This window comes from Triturus cristatus, chromosome 8 (genome assembly GCF_964204655.1).
Source record: "Triturus cristatus chromosome 8, aTriCri1.1, whole genome shotgun sequence".
Lineage (NCBI taxonomy): Eukaryota > Metazoa > Chordata > Amphibia > Caudata > Salamandridae > Triturus > Triturus cristatus.
In genome coordinates, this window is record NC_140591.1 from 961,475,236 (window position 1) to 961,498,062 (window position 22,827).

At 44.4% G+C, this 22,827-nt stretch overlaps 1 protein-coding gene across 1 annotated transcript in view; it reads right to left on the reverse strand.

Moving 5' to 3' along the window:
• MBTPS2 (membrane bound transcription factor peptidase, site 2) overlaps positions 1–22,827 on the reverse strand; it is a 358,518-nt gene that overhangs the window by 166,631 nt on the left and 169,060 nt on the right. The window contains exon 7 of the mRNA XM_085622476.1: positions 6,529–6,709. Coding sequence (XP_085478602.1) covers positions 6,529–6,709 — 181 coding nt within the window. The remainder of the gene's footprint in view (positions 1–6,528; positions 6,710–22,827) is intronic.

Below are 22,827 nucleotides of genomic sequence, written 5' to 3' on the forward strand. Positions count from 1 at the left end.
TGAAATTCTCCATTATCCTCTGGAGGAAAGTCCACTTGAGGCGGAGATGGTGACGCTGGTGGAGGGATAATGTAATCGTCCCATTCGTCTGGACGTGATTGTGTATCCTGGATTTCCCCATCTTCTTGTTGCTCTTCTTCATCTTCGTCTGTAGATGGAAGGAGATGCACGGGCACTTGAGATATAGGAAGAGGTGAAGGCTGAACTTGCACCACAGGGAGTGGAGAAGGCGCTGGTGCAGGGGACGGTGCGGACGTAGGGAACCTCTTTTTGTAGTCCGACAGCATAAATTGTAGGTCAGTTATCAGAGCGGAAGGAAGACAAACCATCTCTGGCTGTGGCTGCTGACGTCGTTGGTCAGGGTAGTACAACTGTTCATCATAGAACTGATCTTCATCATCAGAGTCTTCTTGGTATTTGACATTCAACTCCGAGGGGCTTTGTGCAGCTCCAAACAAGCTGTCTTCGTCCGAGTCATCATCGTCATCCAAAAGATGAGTTGGTAATAAGGCTTGAACCCTACTAGGAGAAGTTATTGAGGGTGTCAATCTCTCTTTTTGAAATTTTTGCTGGGAAATTCATTTTGTTGCTTTGGATTTTGGCGTAGTCGATGAGGTCATCATCGGTACGCATACCGTTGTCATGGTATTGATGTCCCAGATGTAACTGGCATAGATGATAATACCATCATCGGCAATGGAGCTTTCGTCGTCGAGGCCATCCACGATGCAATAGGAGAAATCGTCGACGAGAGGGTGGTTGACGGTAGACTCGTCGTCATCTTCGTAGTCAGTTGGTCGTCGTCGCAATCTTCGTCTTAGACTATGACTTTCTGATTATCCTTATCGTCGACGACAAAGAAGCTTGACTCATCGACGAAGACGTCGTCGATGACGAAATAGATGCCGACGAGACTGTGGCGACGGTTGTCGTCGACGAAGTTACTCTGACGGCAGTAAGTGGAGTTCTTGTCGTTGTCGTCAGTACCACCGATGAGCTGTCTGTCGATGGGGCTGAGGAAGGCTTTTTAAAAGCATGTTCATCTTCACTGGAGGAGTAGGGGAGTTTCTGAAAGGAATTTTTGGTAGAAATCAAACTCTGAAGGGAAGGAGACGCCCTGGAAGGCATATCTTGCTTCTTAGTAGCCTATGAAGTCGTTTTGTGCGTCTTCTTTGGAGGGTGCTGCGAGGAGTGACCTGGAGAGACATCCAGAGTTTTTTTTTTAGGCGTCTTTGAGGAAGAGCTTGAGGAACCTTCACTCTCCTCAGAAGATAGAAGCTCCTCCCTGTCTTTAAGCCTCTGCAGCCATATTAATACCCTCCCCTCAAGATCTTTCAAAGTCTTTGACGAAAAAGTTTAACATACCTTGCAATCCTTTGGTTTGTGATCAGGCTAAAGGCAGTAAAGGCAGTCTTTATGAGGGTCATTGATGTGTAGTCAGTACCACAGGGCCTAAAAAGGTTTTTTTTAGGTGTGTCTGACATGAAGAAATTAGAGAACTTTACTCAGACAAAGGAATTAAAGATGGAAATTACCTTGAATCCAAGAAAAAATCTGTAGACAAGGGAAATTGGAAGATAAGATGAGAAAGCTCAGTGGAGACTCCCTTAGCACAACGTGCGGTAGAAAATCTGAGGGACTGGAGCTCCTTCCAGGAAAGTTCTAGAGGGTGGAGTCAGCTGATTGGTTGTTCTCTTAAGTTTGGTCCTTTTTAAAATAAGGACTTAGATATGCGACTAAATATAAGGCCTTAGGCCTGGTCCCTTCTATGTCTAATGTGACATTACCCTTATAAATGTATCGGGGACTCCCATCTCGACGACGGGGAATGATTCAAGCATGTGAATCTATTAAAGATACCATAATACTGGATAAATAACGAGACTAAAAATCCCTGCCTTTCTCAGAGTTCCGTACCCTCTCTATGGCACTTTTGGAATGCAAAAGGAGTACCTCTATAGAAGGATGGGCAAATTAAATCTATTCTAGTGTGGGAGGGACATTGGGTATGGGGGAAAGAAAAGGTAGGACATAACCTTTCTGAATAATCGCAAGACATCTGTTGGATGTGATGAACCACCAACCTGGAAGGAAGTGTCACTTCCTGCCACTCCCTGGGTTGGGATGCCCCTCTGTGGGCAAAACTAAAGTGGTTTGTTGCCCATTGTGGCATGGGAGGGTGAGTTTTGGACTGATACATACATATATAGTACATTGGTGAAGATAGTAACATTGTACTTATAGTTAGGTCTGAGTTTACATAAGAAAATCAGATTTTGTTTTCTTTCTAACTTTTGAGCTATTTGACAAATCTGCAGTAAAATAGTGAAAATAAAGTTCATCCACCTTGGGTCCTTCACGGAAAGTTGTGTGCTGTTCCATCAAGCATGGGAGAAGAAAAAGGGTGTGGGAGGAACATAATTGTGACGTCCCATTTTAATTCCCTCAGGAACGATTGCTCACTGATACAGAAAAGGCGCCCAATCCAATTACACCAAACCTGGAGCAAAGTTAGAACTTTTATCAAGGATTATGCTTTTGTTGTTTTTGTGTAAATCTGTTTAATAGTTTGATTCTGATTGGTCAAGGGACCTTTTTCACCAGTCGGCCATTTTAGGACTGTGAATTTGCGGTACCAAAAGGATCTGATTGGCTAGACACAGCATTGGGAGAAAATGGTGTGGTCCCCATTGTAGGACGCTGTCTCCAAGTCCTGGAAAAAAAAATACAAATAAGATGCCAAGGTGAGCACACACTGACTCCTTGGCACATGTGGTGGGGTCCCAAAGGGACCTCCTTCATTGTGCTTAAAATAATTAATTTTGCTTCGGGATCCCCTGTACCAGTGCATGGTGCCATGGATTCCAATAGGGCCCCAATATGTGTATCTGTGGTACTACCACAGGCCCTCACAGCAAGTGACCCTACCGTGGTACTGTGGTCATGTACTAAGTAGCTTGGATGGTACCATGGCGCCATGCTAGTGATGCTTGCTCATGAGGAACCATAGATTCAAACTAGTTTCTGCTATTCCCAAAAATGTTTAATTCTATTTCTGTGATCAGTGAGGCTAAGAGCCTGCAGAACAGAGAGCCACAGGTCAGGTTCTGAGCCCCACCACTGGTAGGCATGGCATGCAGTGGGGTTGAGTGCCTAGAGAAGGCAAGGCAGAGGACCTTTACAGACATTAGGGCTAGTTGCCTGTCGAGATGCAAGACTGGATGCGCTGTGTGCAATTGAGTCAGTCACTTGTGAAGGTGGGGGACCAAAGGCTGTGTGCAGTGGGGTCATCTGCCCGTAGAGGGTGGAGTGCAGGCCTTGGCCGCCTGACAACAGTATAGGAATTTCCCAATAGACTGCAGCACCATGGTCAGCAATTATTTAGCGGCAGACCGTAGAGCCAAACGGCTCAACGGCCGAGGCTGTGTGCCCCACTTTTACTATGCACATCCACAGTCTGTCTGCAGCTGGGGCTGGACACCTATGAATGGTGGGGCACATAGCTTAGCTGTACGTTAGATGCAAGTAGAGGTGAGGGACAAAAAATACCCTTTAGAATATGATTAAGAAAAGCCACAAAATCACTGAAAGAACACAGTTAAAGCACAGTTATGGTTACAAAACAAAATCTAGAAACCACTGAAATGAGCTACTTACAGCCTATCATGCACTACTTATGACCACACATATGACATCACTCATGGCATGTTAAATGACATCATGGATGGCATCACAAGTATATATTATACTATTGGAGATGTGTATCATCTGGGTCATCTATGGGTGAAAGTTTTTGAGTACTATATATCTATATATTTCTATATCAATAAATATATTTCTATATCTATTTACATCATATATATATACACTGTGAAAGTTTCATTATCCAGTATTAGGTTACAGTCCATAGAGACATCAGTATTTCCAGTTCCAGAGATTAAACTGTCACAGATGTTACGTTTTTCTTTAACTACAGTTTCTTTAAAATGATCATATATATATATATATGTGATCAAGGGCGTGTAAGAACGGTCGAAACGAGTCATGGGCTATGCATTATGCACGATAAGATTAAAAGGACAATAAAATTCAATAAAGTATCATTGAAACGCACCTCTAAGGAGTCCGTGCCTACTTCCATCTTGGATTTGTCGAGTTAGTAGTATTGTTAATTGATATATATATATATATATATATATATATATATAAAATTCTATCTATCTATCTATCTATCTATCTATCTATCTATCTATCTATCCATCCATCCATCCAGAGAGATTTAGCTTTGTCCAGACATAAGGGATCACCTAGTATAAGTCAAAACAATATCCTTTCAGGCTTAGAGTGCCGATTTAATTGTGCAAAAAAGCTGAGAATCTGAGTAATTCCCAGGTTTAGGTGGAGAGCAGCTACTGTATAGAGCACCCTACAACACCAGCGACACTATGAACCTGGTCACCTCAAATTGTTATTTTTCTAGCAACTGTTTTAAGCATAGGATAAGTACAGTGCCATCCACACAGAGCTCGAAAGGGACAACGTTTTTTGCCATTTCTAAAGCAAAGTCTTTAAGCATAGGATTAGCACAGTGGCATCAACACCGAGCTTTAAAATGACAAAGCCTTTTTACACCTTCAGGCCCAGTATTACAGCTTTGTATTGGTAAAATACCATCCAAGCCAAATAAATTAAACAGTGGCAGTCTGCACTGTGTAGTTATGGTCCAGCAGCGCTTTACAATGAAAAGGAATTTTGGGATTTGCTTATGACTTTTAACCCGCTAGGACAGATATGCACAAAACTTGGAAATATACATCAATTAAGTCAGCTAAGTTTCCGCATGGCAAGTTTTTATGAAGATTCATCCAATGGAACAACGTTAAGGGGGCAGGGAGGGGAGAAAGCCAGTATATAATTTCACAATGTAGCTCACGTACGGAATTGTGTAGAAAGTTGGAGTTAAAACCGGTTAACTGCTTTACACTAAACTTTTTATGTACTCAGAAAGTGTGCTTTTTTATGTTAATTAGTACTTTTTGAGATATTTGCATTTGAAAAAAGATGCCAGGCGGGATGTAAAGGGCTACCACTTTTGTATAGTTTTGCTAAAACCTGCTTTTGATATCATTTTAAAAAAAAAGATTTTTGATTAAGGAGTAGGCAGTGGTCCCTTGGATATTTTGAAACTTTTTTTTTATTATGCATCCCATTTTCCTTCACAGAACACAGCCTGCATTTAAATAAATAACTATAGATTGCTCTATTTAAAAGCACTCAGGCATGGTGGCTTGCTGATCCAACAGGCATCCATCCCTGTGATGGCGGCGATTTGAAGTGAGTCGCAATGTATGACCTAGCACACGCCTATTAATGAGGTAGGTCAAGCCTATACGAATCCGAATTTTGTGAACCACCATGTTTGAATTATATGTTGGTTTGCAAACAAACAATGCATTCAGTAAAAGTCAGTGTGCAAAATGCTACCTTTTACCAAATGCTTTGTACAAACATAAGGCCTAAGTTCCTATCCTGAGGTCCTTGGGTGGGGGAGGTGCGGGGGGGGGGGGGGCTTGGAAGTGTTCTCCTGTGGTGGATTGGGACTTAAGTCAGAAGGTAAATTCTTTGACCAGGATGAACCTAGCTAGTGTATCCGACTCACACTCCATTGCGGTCATACTCAAAATTGCGCCTAGGTTTTGGCTCTACCTTGACCGCAGACTATCCTTGGCACTTTATGCTTCTTGGCACTATTGCTACTTAACATTAAAATGTATATCTCCGGTACCCCTTATTGAATTTTTGTCATTTTGGTGTCTTTTGGTTTACTAATTTTACTTGTTTTCCAAGTTTATTTTGAGATTTTTATTGTTTTGGATTTCAACTTTATTGCTGGTTTGATATACCTTACACGTTGCCTATGATAAGCCTGTCTGTTCAGTGCCATACCTAGCATGGGTTCAAGCTGAGGTTTAATTTTTTACTTTGGGGGTTTACGCTGACAAGTGTTAAGATTATTCCTTGAGGTGGGTAGTCACCCATACCAAATAATAATCCAATTTCTTTTCAAGTGTAGTTGCTGTACAGGTTGGCTTGCTCTGTGTTGCACAGGGGGTTTGTGGCGCATAGTGGGACAGACATCCAAGTGAAGGTGCTACTGGTTGAGATTGTGCTGCCTTGTACTAGGCTTGGCTCACTATGGGTGCAACATCAAATAGAACCTATGTGATTTCACTCTCATTTGGTCATTCAATAGAAGGTGCTAATTGCAGACCTCAGGTCATGTGATAATAGAATAGAAACAGAGGCGCTTCCAGTTTGGTAGCATGCTGGAGAGCCACAGAAGTGTGCTAGCCACCTAGACCTGGTGGCATACAGACTAAGATGTAGGATCTATAAAATGCATCTGACTCATATAAACTATGCTCTGATATGAGGGTATTTATTCTGTGTACATTAGTAATTTTGCTTTACACTTGTAATCTTTACAGGCATACCGACTAATAAACAAATGCAATACAAATATAATACCTCTGCTTGGGAAGCTGAGCTGCTGAAGTGTAGCTGCATTCACACAATAGCCAATTTGTGCCCTTTGCGAGATCTCTACTACACATGAATGCCAGTCTTCCACACTATGTACTGGACAGTCTTGCACATGAGTGATAATGTCGCCAACAAAGAGACCTCTAGATCCACTGGCGGGTGAATCCTGGACGGCAAGAGGGAAAAAAAACAGATTACAAACAACTATTTGCCTATTTTTTTTTAAAGCATGCAGATTTATTTACATTTGCTTTATTGCACGTATGAAAAGATATGCATGGGTTCTAAAACGGACACAAAACCAGAAATTAATAATAAAACTTTACTAACCTGTGAAAATTGCTTTCCAAGGTTGCTAGCTTACATAGAAATCACAAGATTACATACTGACTTTCACGCAGTGGCAAGTGATCATTCTAGAACACATTTATATAAAGGTAACTTTAGTATTCTCCTATTGTTGTCATGGCATAAACTTTCAAAAGCCTTAATAACCGCAAAGAAGTTACGAACACCAGTTTCTTCTTTCCAGGCTACTGATTGTACAATCAACCATTCTATAAAGAAAAGGAAATGAAACAAGCGAACTTGGGTGAAAGAGGGTGGAGAATGCTACTGTTTGTAGAAGAATAAAACAATTAAACGTGTACTACCCATGGACATGCAGCTAGATTCGAGGTTATGGTTACTCAATGGAGGAAAAGATTCAGGGGTACAATATGGAGACCATAAACAGAACTAACAGTACATAGGATACTGCCATGAGACACTTACAAACACCACCAAGACAGACAACACGCAAACATACCCTTTTCTAACAGCGGCAGAGCGAGAAAACGAAAGCGTCAAAGGATAGTTCTCACTCACTCCCTGCTGAACTGAGCCATCTAACCCAAACTAAATTGCTGATTCTATGTTTAATCTATTTCTAGCTATACCATATTCTGGTATGGTACCTAAAAATATTGTTTTCTAGAGCAGTGGGAAAATGTGATGGAGCCTATAAATGGGTGTCGCAGGTGGGTCTTCTAAGCATCTTCTTTGTCAAATAAAGCTAAACCAACAGGTTCGAAGCAGGAAGGAACCAGAAAACAAGCATTTGCAATGCAATTGGTCTCGCCTCTGGTACCTTATATGTATTTAGCTATGCAGCACATTAGCCTGGGTGCTGAAACATCTACCGTTCTTGAACATGGAGGGAAAGTAAGCACCAAACTGCGTGACACACCAGGTATGGGAACACACGGAGAGAAATATTGCCTTTCAGCGGGAAATGGTATGGTCCAAAGCTCGGTTTTTGATATAAAATCAGGGGCTTCTCAGGTCATATCACTGAAAACACAAGATTAGAAAAAAATATTATTGTCTACGGGTGCTCGTGGAAAACAATTTCTATGTACTGGAATCTAGAGAATGCTAAGGTGATTCTGGTATTTTACTAACCTATACTAGTTGTTTTCTATCAAGAAAGTTAAATAGAGGCAGTTGCCAGAAAAATGAAAAAAAGAAAGTCCCTCAGCAAAACTGGTATTTTACCGACCTATGCTGGTCGATTCCTATCAAGAGAGTTCAAAAGTGGCAGTTGAACAGAAAAAAAAGTCCCTAAGCAGAAGCAGACAAGTCCTAGGGCTGATCTCCAGAGCCCACAAAGTACATACACATATAAGTATATACTAAAGTATATAAGTATATACTAAAGTATATACAAGAGGTCTCGAATGTGTGACCTAAAAAAAATATGTTATGTATGTAAAATATGCTTGTAGCACAAACTCAGCTAAGAAACAACAAAGCACTATACAAAAGTAGGGTTTGTGAAGAGGGTGCAAGGGGGCAGGCTCAACATGCTCTCAAGAGAGGGGCCGTAAGGATAGGTGGGGTATAGGGAAGTTGTGTTAGGAAGGGAATGGGTTTTGAGCTGCACAAGTAGAGACAGGGTTAGTGGAAGTGACAGTGCAGGCTGAGGAGCAACGAGAAAGATATTAGGACTCTTGGTGCAAGCGAGAAAGCCTTTACAAAACTGTCTTACCAACGATATCTTTATTACAAATTTCTTTACCACCCATTTCCTTTACCATGTATATGCCTTTACCACGAAAGGTATGTATATTTAAGGTAAGTGTATGTGTTTATATATTTATGTGTGAGTGAGTCTGTGAACAAATAACAAAAAAAAAAATTGGGTTTAGGAGTGCACAGGGATATCGGGTGGTAAGGGTGCTTTTAGGGATGGGTAAGGATATTGGTTGGTAAGATTACAAAAGACAGAGGGGGCTTCTCCCCCAAAAAGAAAATATTTTTATAATTAAAGAATGGGGTAGGAGGCGGGGGGGTCCATTAAAAAAAAAAAGAATAAATATATATATATATATAAATACATATTTAAACATATAGTACGTGTGTGTATATAAAAACATAGGTTTCAGGCACGTTATAGTTAGGAATTAGCATTTAAAAGACCTTAGAAATTCACTGAAAAAACCATAGGCTTCAGGGGCATTATAGTTAGCTGGAGATTTTCTTCATACAAAACCATTGAAATTCCCCCGTTATAGTTAGTTCAGCTAACTATAACTCGCGCCCCCGCAATGCACTGCTGATGACGTCACATATTACATCACTCATGACATGGTCAGTGACATCACTCATGACATCACTCATGACGTCCCAAATGACATCACTGATGACATCATCCAGTGTCTGTGTATTTCTGTAAAGTTTAAATATGTTTATTATATATAGGGAAAGGCATATTGAAGAATGAGTGGGTGTATAAGTGTGTGAATGGATGACTTTGTTGGTGCGTGACTGACTCTATAAGTGAGTGATTAAACGTATCTTACTGAATGCATGGGTTAGTGTGTAAACTGTGTGAATGTCTGTATCCGTCTGTCTGCTGGTGTGTAAGCGGCTGTATGGGTTTCAAATTGCTACATGATTGATGTAATCATTGATGCCGTTCAGCCCCCCACCCATTTATTTTCTAGCCCCGGGGGGTAGCGGTCCCCGGGGCTTGGGGGCTCCTCTTAGCCCCCCAATAAATGTTACAGTGTTTGATCCCGGGATTCGGCCCCCCCCCCCCCCCCAGGGGCTAAATTGGTTTTTTTTTTTTACGTCCGTATCCGCGCACCCAGCGCGCATTTTGCCGTTTAAAAAAAAAAAACAAAAGGGTTCTGGGAGTCCTTCTAGGACTCCCTAAGCAGGTCTAGCGGGTCAGAGTATTTCTACCCTGCCTCCTTTATATGTTTTACACACTTATTCCCCTTACTTCTTCAGCCTCGCTTCTACCGAGGCACAAAATGGCTGCCAACAGTTCCTGGTTTCGAATGTTGACAACCACTTGACAGCCAATTAGCATTCAGCATGTGATCGGGAGGGTGCGCGCACGGTTCGCAGAGGGTGCGCATAGGGTGCGCGGATCCTCCGAGGCCATAGATATATATGTACTTTTAACTGTAATTTTCTCAGGAACTACTCAACAGATTACCACCATTTAAGCAAAAGGCACGAGTCTGAACTGAGGACTACCTCTTTGCCAAATTTGGTGTTATTCCGGTCAGCAGTTCGGGCTGTAGCTGCGGCTAAAGGTCCTATGGGAAAATGTATGGGGAAAACGTGTTTTGGGACCCCCCCTTTTTCTCGGCCCCCGCTTGACGAATCACCCCGAGACTTTCAGGATAGGAGCGGACCGGAGCTGGCCAAAAGTTTGGAAAATTTCGCGAAGATTCGTCAACCGGCGCCAGACTTATTTGGAATAGAATGTTGCGGATTTCCTATGGAAAATAGGTCCTAACTATAACTACCTACTGGCGACCGCCAGTAGGTAATATATATATATATATATATATATATATATATATATATATATATATAGACACAATCCACAAATATTGGTGCAATAAATCGGGCTGTCGTGGGCTGCAAATAATTTTAATGGCAGGGTAAAAACGACACGGTTCAGCTTTATGCCTTGTTCACGCTCGTATGTATACACATTCACCATGTTTAAATACACTTCCCGGTTACATGTACAAAAAACGGACTTATCGTATCAATGCCTCCACACCATTGTTACTATGGCGGCCATCTTGGAAAGGTACAGCTATCCTCATTGCTAATCCATTTTATATCCTGAATGCATTAAATAACAACAAAAGAATCAAATACTCTTGCGAACTAAATTCAAGTGTCATCCTGAATACGAGTCCACATTTTGAACCGCTTGTTACAATGATGTTATAAATGTAAAGATAAAGATCGCATGATGCCCAATTTTTCTTCTAACAAAATCATGTAGCTCAAGCTAGATTAATATGATGTATGTATGGACAATAGCGTTCTATATGCCTCCGCTGTCATTCGGTATACACCATCCAAATATATTCACTGGCACGTGATAAGGGCAATTATCTAAACGGATGTTAGTGTCAGCGAGCAATAAAGATACACTATTCAATCTTAGTGACTTAACCTTATTCCCCAAGTGGGTTATGGCACAAAAACGATATATCCACATACATTTACATTTATTGCCCAAGTGGGCATATTGCACATATTTTCGTAGTAAAATTATTCTTTCTATAAACAGTACAGTTTTCTCAATAAATATGGGCATCAATATGCGATCCAGTAGGTCAATTTCCATTCATCAACGTAACTTCTCACACTGTGATAGGACAGTAACAAGAGGAAGTGCAAACCTAGGAAAAAGTATATGTTAAAATTAATATTATAAACCAACTGCGGACGAATGTTCTTAGTGACTACTTAATCATATAAATGAATTGCCAATTCCTCACTTAGGTTCAACCCCTTTGGTGCCAAACTTTCCAAATCGATAATGTACTTCGATTCCAATTTTCTCAAGGACAATTCCCTATTGCCCCCTCTCAAACCCAGATTCACATTGTCAATAACCACCATGCGTACTAGTGTGTCATCTTGCATGTGGCTCTCAAAAAAGTGCCGAGCTATGGGGTATAGTCTGTTGTTGTTTCTAATAGCCCGCAGATGTTCCAATACTCGCTTTTTTGCTTGATGTTTGTTGCTGCCCACATACCATCTATTACATGGGCACATCAAAACATATACACAATATGTTGTATGGCATGTGAGACTCTTCTTAATTCTATATATATAATCCTTTGTTCCTTGAAAATCCCTTCTTCATGAAAGAACAAATACGGACTCCGGATTTGCTGGTGCATATTAGTTTAGTTTATTTTACTCAAGATGCCGCATACACATATATATTCCACAAGTCGTTGTGACATTTTATGGACACCCAGCCTCTCGGGTCGGGGCTCGCAGGGAGGCATCACCACTAAAAGTTCCTAGGTTACACTCTCCAAACTCCAGCATGCCATGCCATTAGAATACGATCATCATCACCTTGGTTATTTAAATCCATTTTGAGTCCCTCTTCAGTGTTGATGCACCTATCATTTCAAAAGAGAGCAGCCAACTGGAGATTGTGTCTCCTTGGGAAAATATCTGCCCCTGCCTTTGATTTATGAAGGTGTGTAGAGTTGGTACTGCTGAAGGCCAGCGGCTGAGCAGTGAATCCAAAGAAACTGGATATTGATTAGAGCACATGCTAAAGGTTCAAGCAGTGTGAAATAAAATAAGGTGAGCGCCTTTATGAGGCAATGTATTACCATTCCTTTAGGAACATAAGAATGGTTGGCAGCAGTCGCACTAAGAGACAGGGATGGAAACTACTGTGTTGACTTGTAATTTCGTAAAGACACTAAGACAGGGGCTGCCAGCCTCAGAATGCAGCTTCGTGTGAAGAGCTAAACCGATCGCGATAAGCCAGTGACTGTAATACATGTAGGGCTCACGTTACGAGTCAATTGGCAATAAGAAACCTTCCATGGTGGATGTATAAACGGCAAGGACTGCTCATGGCGCTGCTTATTACAGGCAGTGTGCAGCGCTCATGTTACAAACGAACTGAACACAATCATTTTATTGCAAATACATGAAGCGCAAAAACTTTCCATCGCACTGAATTTTATTCATTTTATTACAATAAGGGATGGCCGAATAGAAACATGGCGAATCCTAGACAAGAAGCGCAAACAAGACAGAGAGGCGGACCGAGGTGCGCGCGCTTGGGAGAGCAGTCTGCCCTTTTTCAAAGCACACACTCGTGCTTGTGGCGTGCCCCTGCGCGCTCCCACAAGGTATATTCCGCCACGAGTATGTGCTTCCAAAAAGAGCAGAGCGATGGCTAAATGTCGTCCTATGCAGCGCATGCGCGCTGCGTAGGCGAGACCTAAACAAGTTACTTACCTTCGGTAATGCATTATCCGGTAGAGACAGTATCTAGCTGCAGATTCCTTACCTTTGAATTTCCTCGGCGTCAGGCTGGATCCGGAAACCTTTGCTCTGGCAATACGCCTTGGGCGCCCCGTCCGGTGGCTCTATTGGCCTCTGTGTGACATCATCGGCGTCGTTAGTGTCGGTTATGACGCAGCGGTCACCTATATAGCTACCAGCCAGGCGCACGGACATCAGTACTGTTTGTTTTTTCAACGCCAGAAGCGCAGAGCCACGAAGTAACTGACGTAAACGTGTGCAAACTAGGGCCCTGAAAAAGGGAGTAACCCTAACCCTAACAAAATCAGTCCACAAAGCGGGGAGGCATGGGCAGGCTTGTAAGGAATCTGCAGCTTGATATTGTCTCTACCAGATAATGCGTTACCGAAGGTAAGTAACTTGTTCATCTAATAAGAGACTTCTAGCTACAGATTCCTTACTATTGAGCAGGGGCGTAGGAGACACTAAAATTCTGGGGGGGACAGGGACAACCTTGCGGACTTTCCAGTGACCCTATACAAATCACCGCCCGTTAAATACAATCGCATACTTTCGAAGTGAAATATTGAGAAAAGCAGGCATGTAGTCACAGTTTGCATGTATGCTTTATTGTTATTTACATTCATATATTAATGGGACCAAATGTTTTAAAAAAAACATGTATATGAATCTTGCATCTTCATGCACAAAGCAAACAAATGCCGCTGACTTAGGGTGGGGGCGTCGTGTTCGCAAGTGCATTGTGGTTTGAAAAGTACCTGCTGCTGCATTCCTGGTCTCCAGCAATTTTCAGGCAGCAATAAAAATGTGAAGATAACTTTGGTGATTAATGTTCTTTATTGAGAGAGATCGAAGGTTTGTCTAGTGGAAGTTTTAACTCATGGTAAGGTAGCCACAGTGGGGTACTATGCCTGCTGCAAAGAACGTGTACCACGCAGATCACAAAATGCATATCACGTAAATAGGTCATTGAGTTACTGCTTTTGTCCGAGAGATTCTTTTGGTATTTGCAGTTTATAAGTTAAAATCCTAACATTGAACAGTGAGCTATTAACCGTCATCAAAGAGCTGCATGAACACCTCAAGGTATAGATTCGAACGTTATGATTTTTCCCCAGTCTTTCCCTATCCTAATGTTGGAAAATGGGTTCATTAGGAAATAAATCAATTCTGATTATTAAAGAGAACGCCCCCAACCATGGTGTTATGTTTTAAATTCTGAGTTTGTGTTTCTCTAGTGTTGCAAAGCCACCCGGTGCCCTGGGCACTCCCCAAATTTTTGCTGACTGGTACTGGTGGTACCTGACTGACTGACCCTGGCCTGTGCCTAAACAGCCAGTGCTACTCTGAAAGAGACACAAAAATACAGTGAAAACACATACATACACTAGGATGCACTATGGGTTAGGGTACCCCTATGATTGGCATGACTTCTCCTGTAAGGCCCTAGTACATAATAGGGCAGGGAGATTAGAACTACCTTTAAGTCCCTAGAACATAATAGGGCATGGCAGTTTAGAGGCCAGCAGCCCTTTCTGCGCTTGCATGTGTGCACTGCTGAAGACGGAGGTCAGATTAAAAGTAGCCCTGTGTTGTAGGACTGCTTTTAAAATGCAAATTGTGCCCAAACTCGACTTTTGGGTTTGGGGAACTTACAAATTGATCAACTACAATGTTGGGGCAAAATTAAGTTAAGTGAAAAAATGTTTTCCACTGAACTATAGCTGTATCATATTTGCCACATAATACATCATCTGCTGCATAATCTAACGATTTCCACCAAAACAATTTTGTAGGTCAAACGGATCACAAATTACTAAAAGAAATGTAACTTATGTTGCTATGAAGTGTAGGGGCCTTTGCAAAGGTTAGTAAAGAAAACAATTGGTCCCATACACTCCTAATTACACTCAAATGTATACCTGTAGGAGAGTGTAGTATGCAATCAATTCATACAACCGAAAATATATAATGTAAAGGCACATTCAACAGGGAAAATCTCATAGATAAGAGGCCAACCAAAGTCAAGGTTGTACCTTCGGAGACACCGACGGATGCGGCACGTCTCCAACTTGTTCTAAATTAGGAATTGAACGTCCCACCGGAACCAATGGCAGCATATGATTAGAAGGTCTCACACCGCTCCATTTCAGCGGTACCTCGCGGTGATTTCTCCCCCACCCTGAAGTAATTTCAGGATATTTTGACAGAGTACAGTCTGGAATGTAATTTCATCACACCACAGCCGTGTTCGGGTTCCCTTTCCTTTGTCCTGAGGAAGACCCGCAGCAGAGGAGTCTACTTACCCTTTTGCGTCAGGGTCGAAACATCGACATTTTCCCAGAGAGCCTACACCCAACAGCTACTGCCCTCGTACTCCCAACCACAGATGAAGTTTCACTGCGCCTCCAATTGAGAAACATTTACCAAAAATTAATATTGCGATTGAGCTTATGGGTAGGCCCAGTACGGTAGGGTTACCGGCCTTGTCAGGAATTAAAGCCGGATCCCTTCTGCTTTAGTGTTTTGAACTGTTCTTTTTTAAATGCCTTTTGATGATCTTCATCTTTCTTCTCTACCCCACACATGAGCACCTACTTTCACTTCTTTCTCCTTCCTTGGAAATAACCGCGCTAATATCACGTGCTGCATACTATGCCTTTGTGTATGTTTTTCATTTTATGAATATGACTCAGTGGGAAATAAATTGATAATTGCAATTTAATTGACTTTGGTTGGCCTCTTATCTATGAGATTTTCCCTGTTGATTGTGCCTTTACATTATATATTTTCGGCTGTATGAATTGATTGCATACTACACTCTCCTACAGGTATTCATTTGAGTGTAATTAGGAGTGTCTGGGACCAATTGTTTTCTTTACTGATCGATACCCAGGTCCTTTGACACTATACTGGGTTACTCCATTTATTATAATGGTTACCTTTGCAAAGGTTGACTGGTCACCTTTCCCAGTGGTGCATTTGTATGTTACACAGGTACTAAGCAGGCGAAAGCTTTGCAGAGGCTGTTAATATGTATAAATATGTCAAAATAATAAAGTATCATAAAATGTACCTCATTGCGCTGCAGCCTTTTTATTGTTGCATAATTTAATCAACACTGCGACATAATTTTGGCCTCCATTGCTGCATAACTCCAGTGGCCCGAAAGCAGGTTGTACATGTTAAAAGTGTTTGTGCATGAAGCAGAGACCAAGAAGTTTGCAAACTTAGGGGCTGATTACAATGGCAGGAGGACTTCAGTCCATCCGCCATCGAATCAGGGAATGGGACCTCTGGCCTTCAAGGTGGCAGCCCCAGGATAGGCATTACAATGCGACTGCCACTACTGCGTTCGCAGTGCCTATATTTTACATTGCAGCAGGTGCTGCTGGCTGCATCATCCGCCGCAATGTAAAAAAAGGACATGTTACATATATCACTGCACTACGTGGCAGGCACAATGGGGTGCCTGCCACATGCTGCAGTAATATGTAGGGTCCCATGTCTGGGGGACGGGGGTAAAGGGGCCTGCTACGGGCCCCCAATGTCCCTTTCTGCCAGCTTTTCCATGGCGGGGGAACCACCATGGATAGGCTGGCGGGTAAGGGACATCTTAATCCCTACTGCGGTGCCTGGTAGGCACCACCAGCATTGTAGGAATCACAAGCCCCTCCGCCGCACCGGCGGGCTCAAGGAGCCAGTCAGGTGCGTGGTGGCTGGTCTTTCCAACCGCCAGGGAACCACCCGCCATTGTAATATGGCGGGCTGTGATGCAGTCACCAATGGCGGTGGGACCACCACCGACGGGGCGACGTAGCGGTCCCACCGCCATTATAATCACCCCCTAAGTTTGGTGTGCATGCAAATCCTACATTGCCAACCCCTGGCAAGTTGCACTAGTAGTGCTGGAAAAGGGCCAATGGAGGTACCAATGGGTGAGGTGGACTGGCCTCAAGGGTCTTGTGACCTCAGTGACAGATTCACTGTTGAACTAGGGTGTGCTTCTTCGTATGCCTACCCGTAAGACTGGAAGTAAACTGCAGTATGGATTGTGGTGGACAGGCCTTCAAGGTTAAGTCACACTTGCCACCATTAGGGTCCACCTGCGGGTGCTAAGACACCTGGGTTTCTAAGGTCTATCGGGCCTTCTAAGGTGTAGCATCGGAATAAGCTCCGTCAGGAGTGTGGTCTGGTGGACTAGTCATGAAGGCTGAACATGGTTGTCCAGTTCCAAATTCAACAGCTCTGGCCAGAGAGCCACATCCTCTCCCACACTGAACACCATACTGCCCCACTGAGAGAAACTCGTACTGCCTTCAGCTACAACTCAATTGTGCTGCGACTAAATTCAAATTATGCACTAGACAACAGTAAAATGCTACCTGAAAAAAAAATGAATAACACCCTGGAAAAAGCAAACACTCATAGGGAATGCAAGAATAAGCAAAGCATGTGAACTGTAATCAGTAACAACATGGTTACCTTAACGGTTTTAAACTAATTTATTCAGAAATCAGTAAGTGATTTTGCCTGAAAAGTTCAGGACATGGCTACAGGACCAGGAAGGGACCCGTTTCAATGTCCATTGCTTATATCCTTACAAAATGTAAGCACTTTGGTTTGAAAAAGACCACATCCCCGAACACAGAGCCGAATTTTATAAGCTAAAATAATTAAAACAGTTGAAAACGATCATATTAAACGTTTCCACTCTACCCATCAACCAGGTATTGCAGTCCCTTTAAGAATTATACACTTCCCCACCCTGGGAAAACAATTTTGTTCAAAGAAAGAAGATAAAAAGAAAGTAGCGCTTTCACTGCAAACTCTGTAAAGTGGCGCTGTGTGTGAGTGTAAATAATAATCTGGCCTGTCTACTGACTACTCTGTATTGCTTTATTTAGGTATTTAAGTATTTTTTCTCTCCGTCCCGAGGTTTTTCTTTTCAATAGAAAACGGTTAGAAAATGAGGACATTTCCATCCAAAGTTCCGCCTTTTTCGATCAATTTCACAGGGGAACAAATAAAGAAAAGGAGAGGCGAGAGAGAGGACCTTAAGAGCTGCCTCTTGAAATCAGCAGTAAGCAGGAGTGAGACAGAGACAGAAAGAGGTGGAGGACTAAAGAGAGAAAGAGGGGAGGAGGGCAGCTGCCAGAGGCAGATCAGGAGTACTGGAGACGGTCCTTGCCATGAAGGTAAAGAGACAGCGTTTATTTGTTCTCCGTTCTCTGCCCTTCCCAGAACGGCTGAGCCTTACTGCAGCATAACAAAAGGCAGAGCGCGGGTGGCCTCTGACTCCAGGCAGGTCAAGTGCAGGGCCATTAGGTAGCGCCTTCGCGCGCTAATGGCCCTGCGAATTACAGAAGGGAGAGGGGAAATTCTTTTGTCCCCTCGACCCACCCCCACCCTTGTCCCCCGTGTCCCCCCACTCCAAAATCTGGGGGGGCAATATCCCCTGCGTCCCCCACACTTTCTACGCCCATGTGCTAATCTCCCTCTCAGGAGGGATAAGGGAAATGTGTTTGTCCCCTCGTCCCCCCCACCCTTGTCCCCTGCGTCCCCCCCACTCCAAAATCTGGGGGGGATATGTCCCCCGCGTCCCCCACAGTTCCTACGCCCATGCTATTGAGCCATACTCTCCCGGTGGTGGGTTGCAGATCAATTTCTCACACTAGGAAGTCCTGCAGGAACGAACGAGGATCTAGTGCTTGGCAAACGTGTGCAAATATGCCCAGGTTGCTGCCTGACAGATGTTCAGGACTAGGACACCAGAGCCAAGGCCACAGTCGCAGCCTGTCCCCTGGTGGAATGGGCCCTTAATCCCTCAGGGGACAGCTTCTTAGCCATGGCATAGGAAATTTAATGCAGATAATGACCCAGCGAGAGATGGTCCTTTTCTTCACTGCCCGAACCTTCTTAGCTCCCACGTACCCCACAAAGTTGGTTGTCCACCCGACCCGAAACTCTTTTGTGTGGTCAAGGTAGAACGACAACGCTCTTTTTGGGTCCAGACGGTGGAGAAGCTCCTCTTCGTTAGAGGGATGCGGGGAATAAAGAAGGTGGTCAGCGTGATAGGCTGACGCAGATGGAATGGGGTCACCACCTTCGGCAAAAATGAAGCAAGGGTGCGAAGCACCACTTTGTCTGGAAAATGCATCATGTAGCGAGGCGTACAAGATGACACCTGCAACTCACTCACAATCCATGCAGATGTTATTGCCACAAGAAAGGCTGTCCTGATCGTAAGCAGCCGGGGGGGAATCAACTGTGCAGAGGCTCGAAAGGAGCAAACATAAGAAAAGTGAGGATCAAATTAAGGTCCCACTGCGGCATAACAAAGAGCGTGGGCAGAAATATGTGAGCCAGTCCATTCAAAAGCCTATTACAATTGGAGACCTAAAGGTCTGGCAACCACAAAAAAGTGGATAGAGCAGAAAGATAACCCTTAAGAGTACCCACAGCAGAGCCCTGCTGGGCAAGGGTTAGAATGAATAGAAAAACAGTGGAAAGAGAAGCAGAAGGAGGGTCAATAGACCTTTCTGTACAGTATAATACAAACATTTGCCAAGGCGTATACTGTCTTAGTGGAGGGCCACCTGGCTGCCAAAATAACGTTGCGTACTTCGGGACGAAGGTCAAAAGCCATCAACTGCTGCCACTCAATGTCCATGCATGGAGGGGAAGAGTTGACAGGTTTGGATGGAGGACTCTCCACTGCTGCCGCGACAGAAGATCCTCACGAAGGGACAGCCTGATCGGAGGATCAATGCTAATGTTTAGAAGCTCTGAATACCAGACTCTCCTCGCCCAGTCCAGAGCCACAAGAATAACTTGGGCCTGGTTGTTCCTGATCTTCTTCAAAACCGTGGGTAAGAGTGAAAAGGGTGGGAAGGTGTACAGCAGGCCTGAGCTCCACTCACGACGAAAGGCATCGCCGAGCGATAGCCAGCTTGGAAACTCCAGCACGCAGTATTGCTGACACTGCGTGTTCACTTTGGAGACAAACCGATCTAACCAAGGATCTCCCCAGTGCTGAAAGAGACCTTGCGCCACCTCCACCTGCACTAACGTCTCCATGACAGAGGGAAGAAATGCCTTCAATGCCAACCGAAGCGCTCAAAGCTCAAACAAATTGATACGGAGCCTCCACTCGAGACCAGTGTCCCCTGATCTCTTTCTCTCCAAGATGGCTGCCCGACCCAGAAGTGACGCATCTATCACGACTGTGCAATCTGGTTGGGGAAAGGGTAAGGGGTCTGCTATTGCAGATCTCTCGCAGTCCCTTCCAAGATCTGGACCCCGACGATGAGATTTCCCCGATGCTGCACCCACTGAAACTTCAGGTTCCACTGCAGAGTCCGCAAATGCCACCTGGCATGCTTTAACAACAGGATGCAGGAAGCCATGAGGCGCAACAGCTTCAGAGTCAGTCTCACCCAAATCCAGGATAGAGGCTGAAACATTGGATTCATAACCTGAATATTCTGGACTCGCTGCTCGGGAGGATAGGCCCAAAAGTGCAATGTGTCCAGAACAGCCCAGATGAAATGGAGCATCTGAGAAGGAGTCAGGTGTGACTTCGGCACGCTTATAGATAATCCCAGCAAATTCAGGAGGTTCTTCGTAGTCTGAAGGTGGGAGACGACAGCCTGGGGAAAGGATGCCTTCAACAGCCAGTCGTCGAGGTAGGGGAAGACTGACACCCCTAACCTGCGCAGATGAGCTGCGACCACCACCAACGCCTGTGGCCCGCCAGGATGGTGATGTGAAAATACGCATCCTGAAGGTCCAACGCTACCATCTAGTCTTCTTGGTCTAGGGCAGACACAACCTGAGCTAAGGTAACCATCTAGTACTTCTCTTTCTTGAGGAAGAGATTGATGGTCCGAAGATCTAAAATGGGCCACAACCCTTTGTTCGTTTTCGGAACCAGAAAGTAACGGGAATAACTGCCACTGCCTACTTCTGAATCCGGGACCCACTCTGTAACTCCCTTGACCGGGAGAGCTGTAACTTCCTCTTGGAGCAATTTTAAATGCTACTCCTTCAGCCATTCTTGATTTGGAAGAATGGGAGGAGAAAAATAAAGGAAGGGCAGAGAATAACCCTCCTCAATGATCTGCAAGACCCACTTGTCCGATGATATGGACCTCCAGTGGGGGAGATGATGATGGATTCTCCCAACAACTGGAGTTGTATGGTCTTGCAGAGTCAGACTAGGAGTGCTTGGAGGCTGCGGCTGCTGAGGGCAGGGTGGCCAATGACTTCTGGCTTCCATTCCTTGGACGGAATGAACCGCGTCTACGTCACAACTTAGAAGTCTGCGCAGGATGGTGGCTGGGATACAGCTAACGGGACTCGAACACCCTTCCGTTGCCACAAAAGGGACAAAAGCTAGGCTGGCCACGAGGTGTAGAAGAGAGGCCCAAATATCTGGCTGTAGCTCGAGAGTCCTTGAACCTCACTAGGGACGAGTCTGCCTTGTCCCCAAAAAGACGGGATCCATCAAACTGAATGTCTATCAATTTTGCCTGGAAATCGTCAGAGAAGCCAGTTGTTCTAAGCCAGGCGTGACACCACAAGGTCACTGTCGATGAAATCGCTCAGCCCAGCTGATCAGTCGTGTCAAGGCCGCACCATATGGTGAATTTTGCTGCATCTCTCCCGTACTTAACCACCTGACAAAGCACATCCGGGACTTTTGGCAGCACTTGCACAACTGTCTCCCAAAGGGAGTTGGAGAATCGGCCCAATAAGCATGCAGTATTCACCAACCGCAATGCTAGGCTGGAGGAAGAAAACAACTTCTTTCAAAGTGATTCCATCCTCATGGATTCCCTATCTAGAGGGGCGGAAGGGAATGCGCCCTGGGGTGGGGTGTTGGCTGTAGAACTTTGGGTTGCCCTGAACCGGGTGATGGTGGCGTACAACTGTCCTATTCACAGGAGCTCCTGTGCTAGGCATGGACTATGTACCTAGTAGGACATAAGTGCTTTGTTGAAGGGCAATAGGAGTTCAGAGGTGGAAGCTGGCCTCCCCAAGTTCCCCATACCAGTCCATCTGCTCTGCAGAAACTCCTGTTGTTCTGAAGGGTCCATAGGCCTCTCCAAATCCTCTGCCTTGTCTAAAACATCATCAAAATGTTCATACGACAACATAGAACCTGAGGACTCACTGGCACCATGGCTGGAGCAGACTGCGTCAAATCTGATGGGGCCCATTCCGACCCGCAGAGTCCGAGGGCTGACCAGAGCTGTCGACCCACTCACACACGCAGCACAAGGCCTCGTAAAATTCTTTAATTTGAGCGGGGGTCGCTCTGGCTCCCAGAAAGGGAGGACGGCGCGAAGTTGACTCCGGCTCCTTAGAACCGTGCCTAGTGCGTCGGTGCTCCCAACCTCGTTCGTCGACAGACGACAGTCGAGGAAAAGATGAAGTCTGCTTGAACTTGTTTTTCTTATGCCTCCTGATGACCTAGAGTGGGATGAAGGGGACTTGGGCTCTGGGAGCGGTATCGTGACCCTCGCTTTTTCGAACAAGACTGGGACCTTCATGGAATCTCGCTGAATGGCGTCGACTGCTGGGGCCCAAGGAGCTTCATAGCCCGCTCCGGCAAGGCTTTTGGAGCCATAGCACGTTTGTCTGAGCACGACAGAGTCGTGGTCGTGCTCGAGACACCAAAGACAGACTAGATGGGGGACAGTTACCAACATCATGCAGTGACCGGCAGTGCACGGTTTAAACCCTGTCTTCCTCGAAGACATCCTTCACACACAAAGAAAAATAGCCCAAGTCGACAAAATCCGAAAAAGGCCTGCTAAAAAGCGACAGACAGTAGGTCTTCTCCTTATAGGCGCTTAACTGGTGCGGAAAGAAAAGAACTGGCGTCCGCGCGCTTAAGTGGTGCCTATATAGGTGACCGCGACATAACCGATGCTAATGACGTCGATGACATGA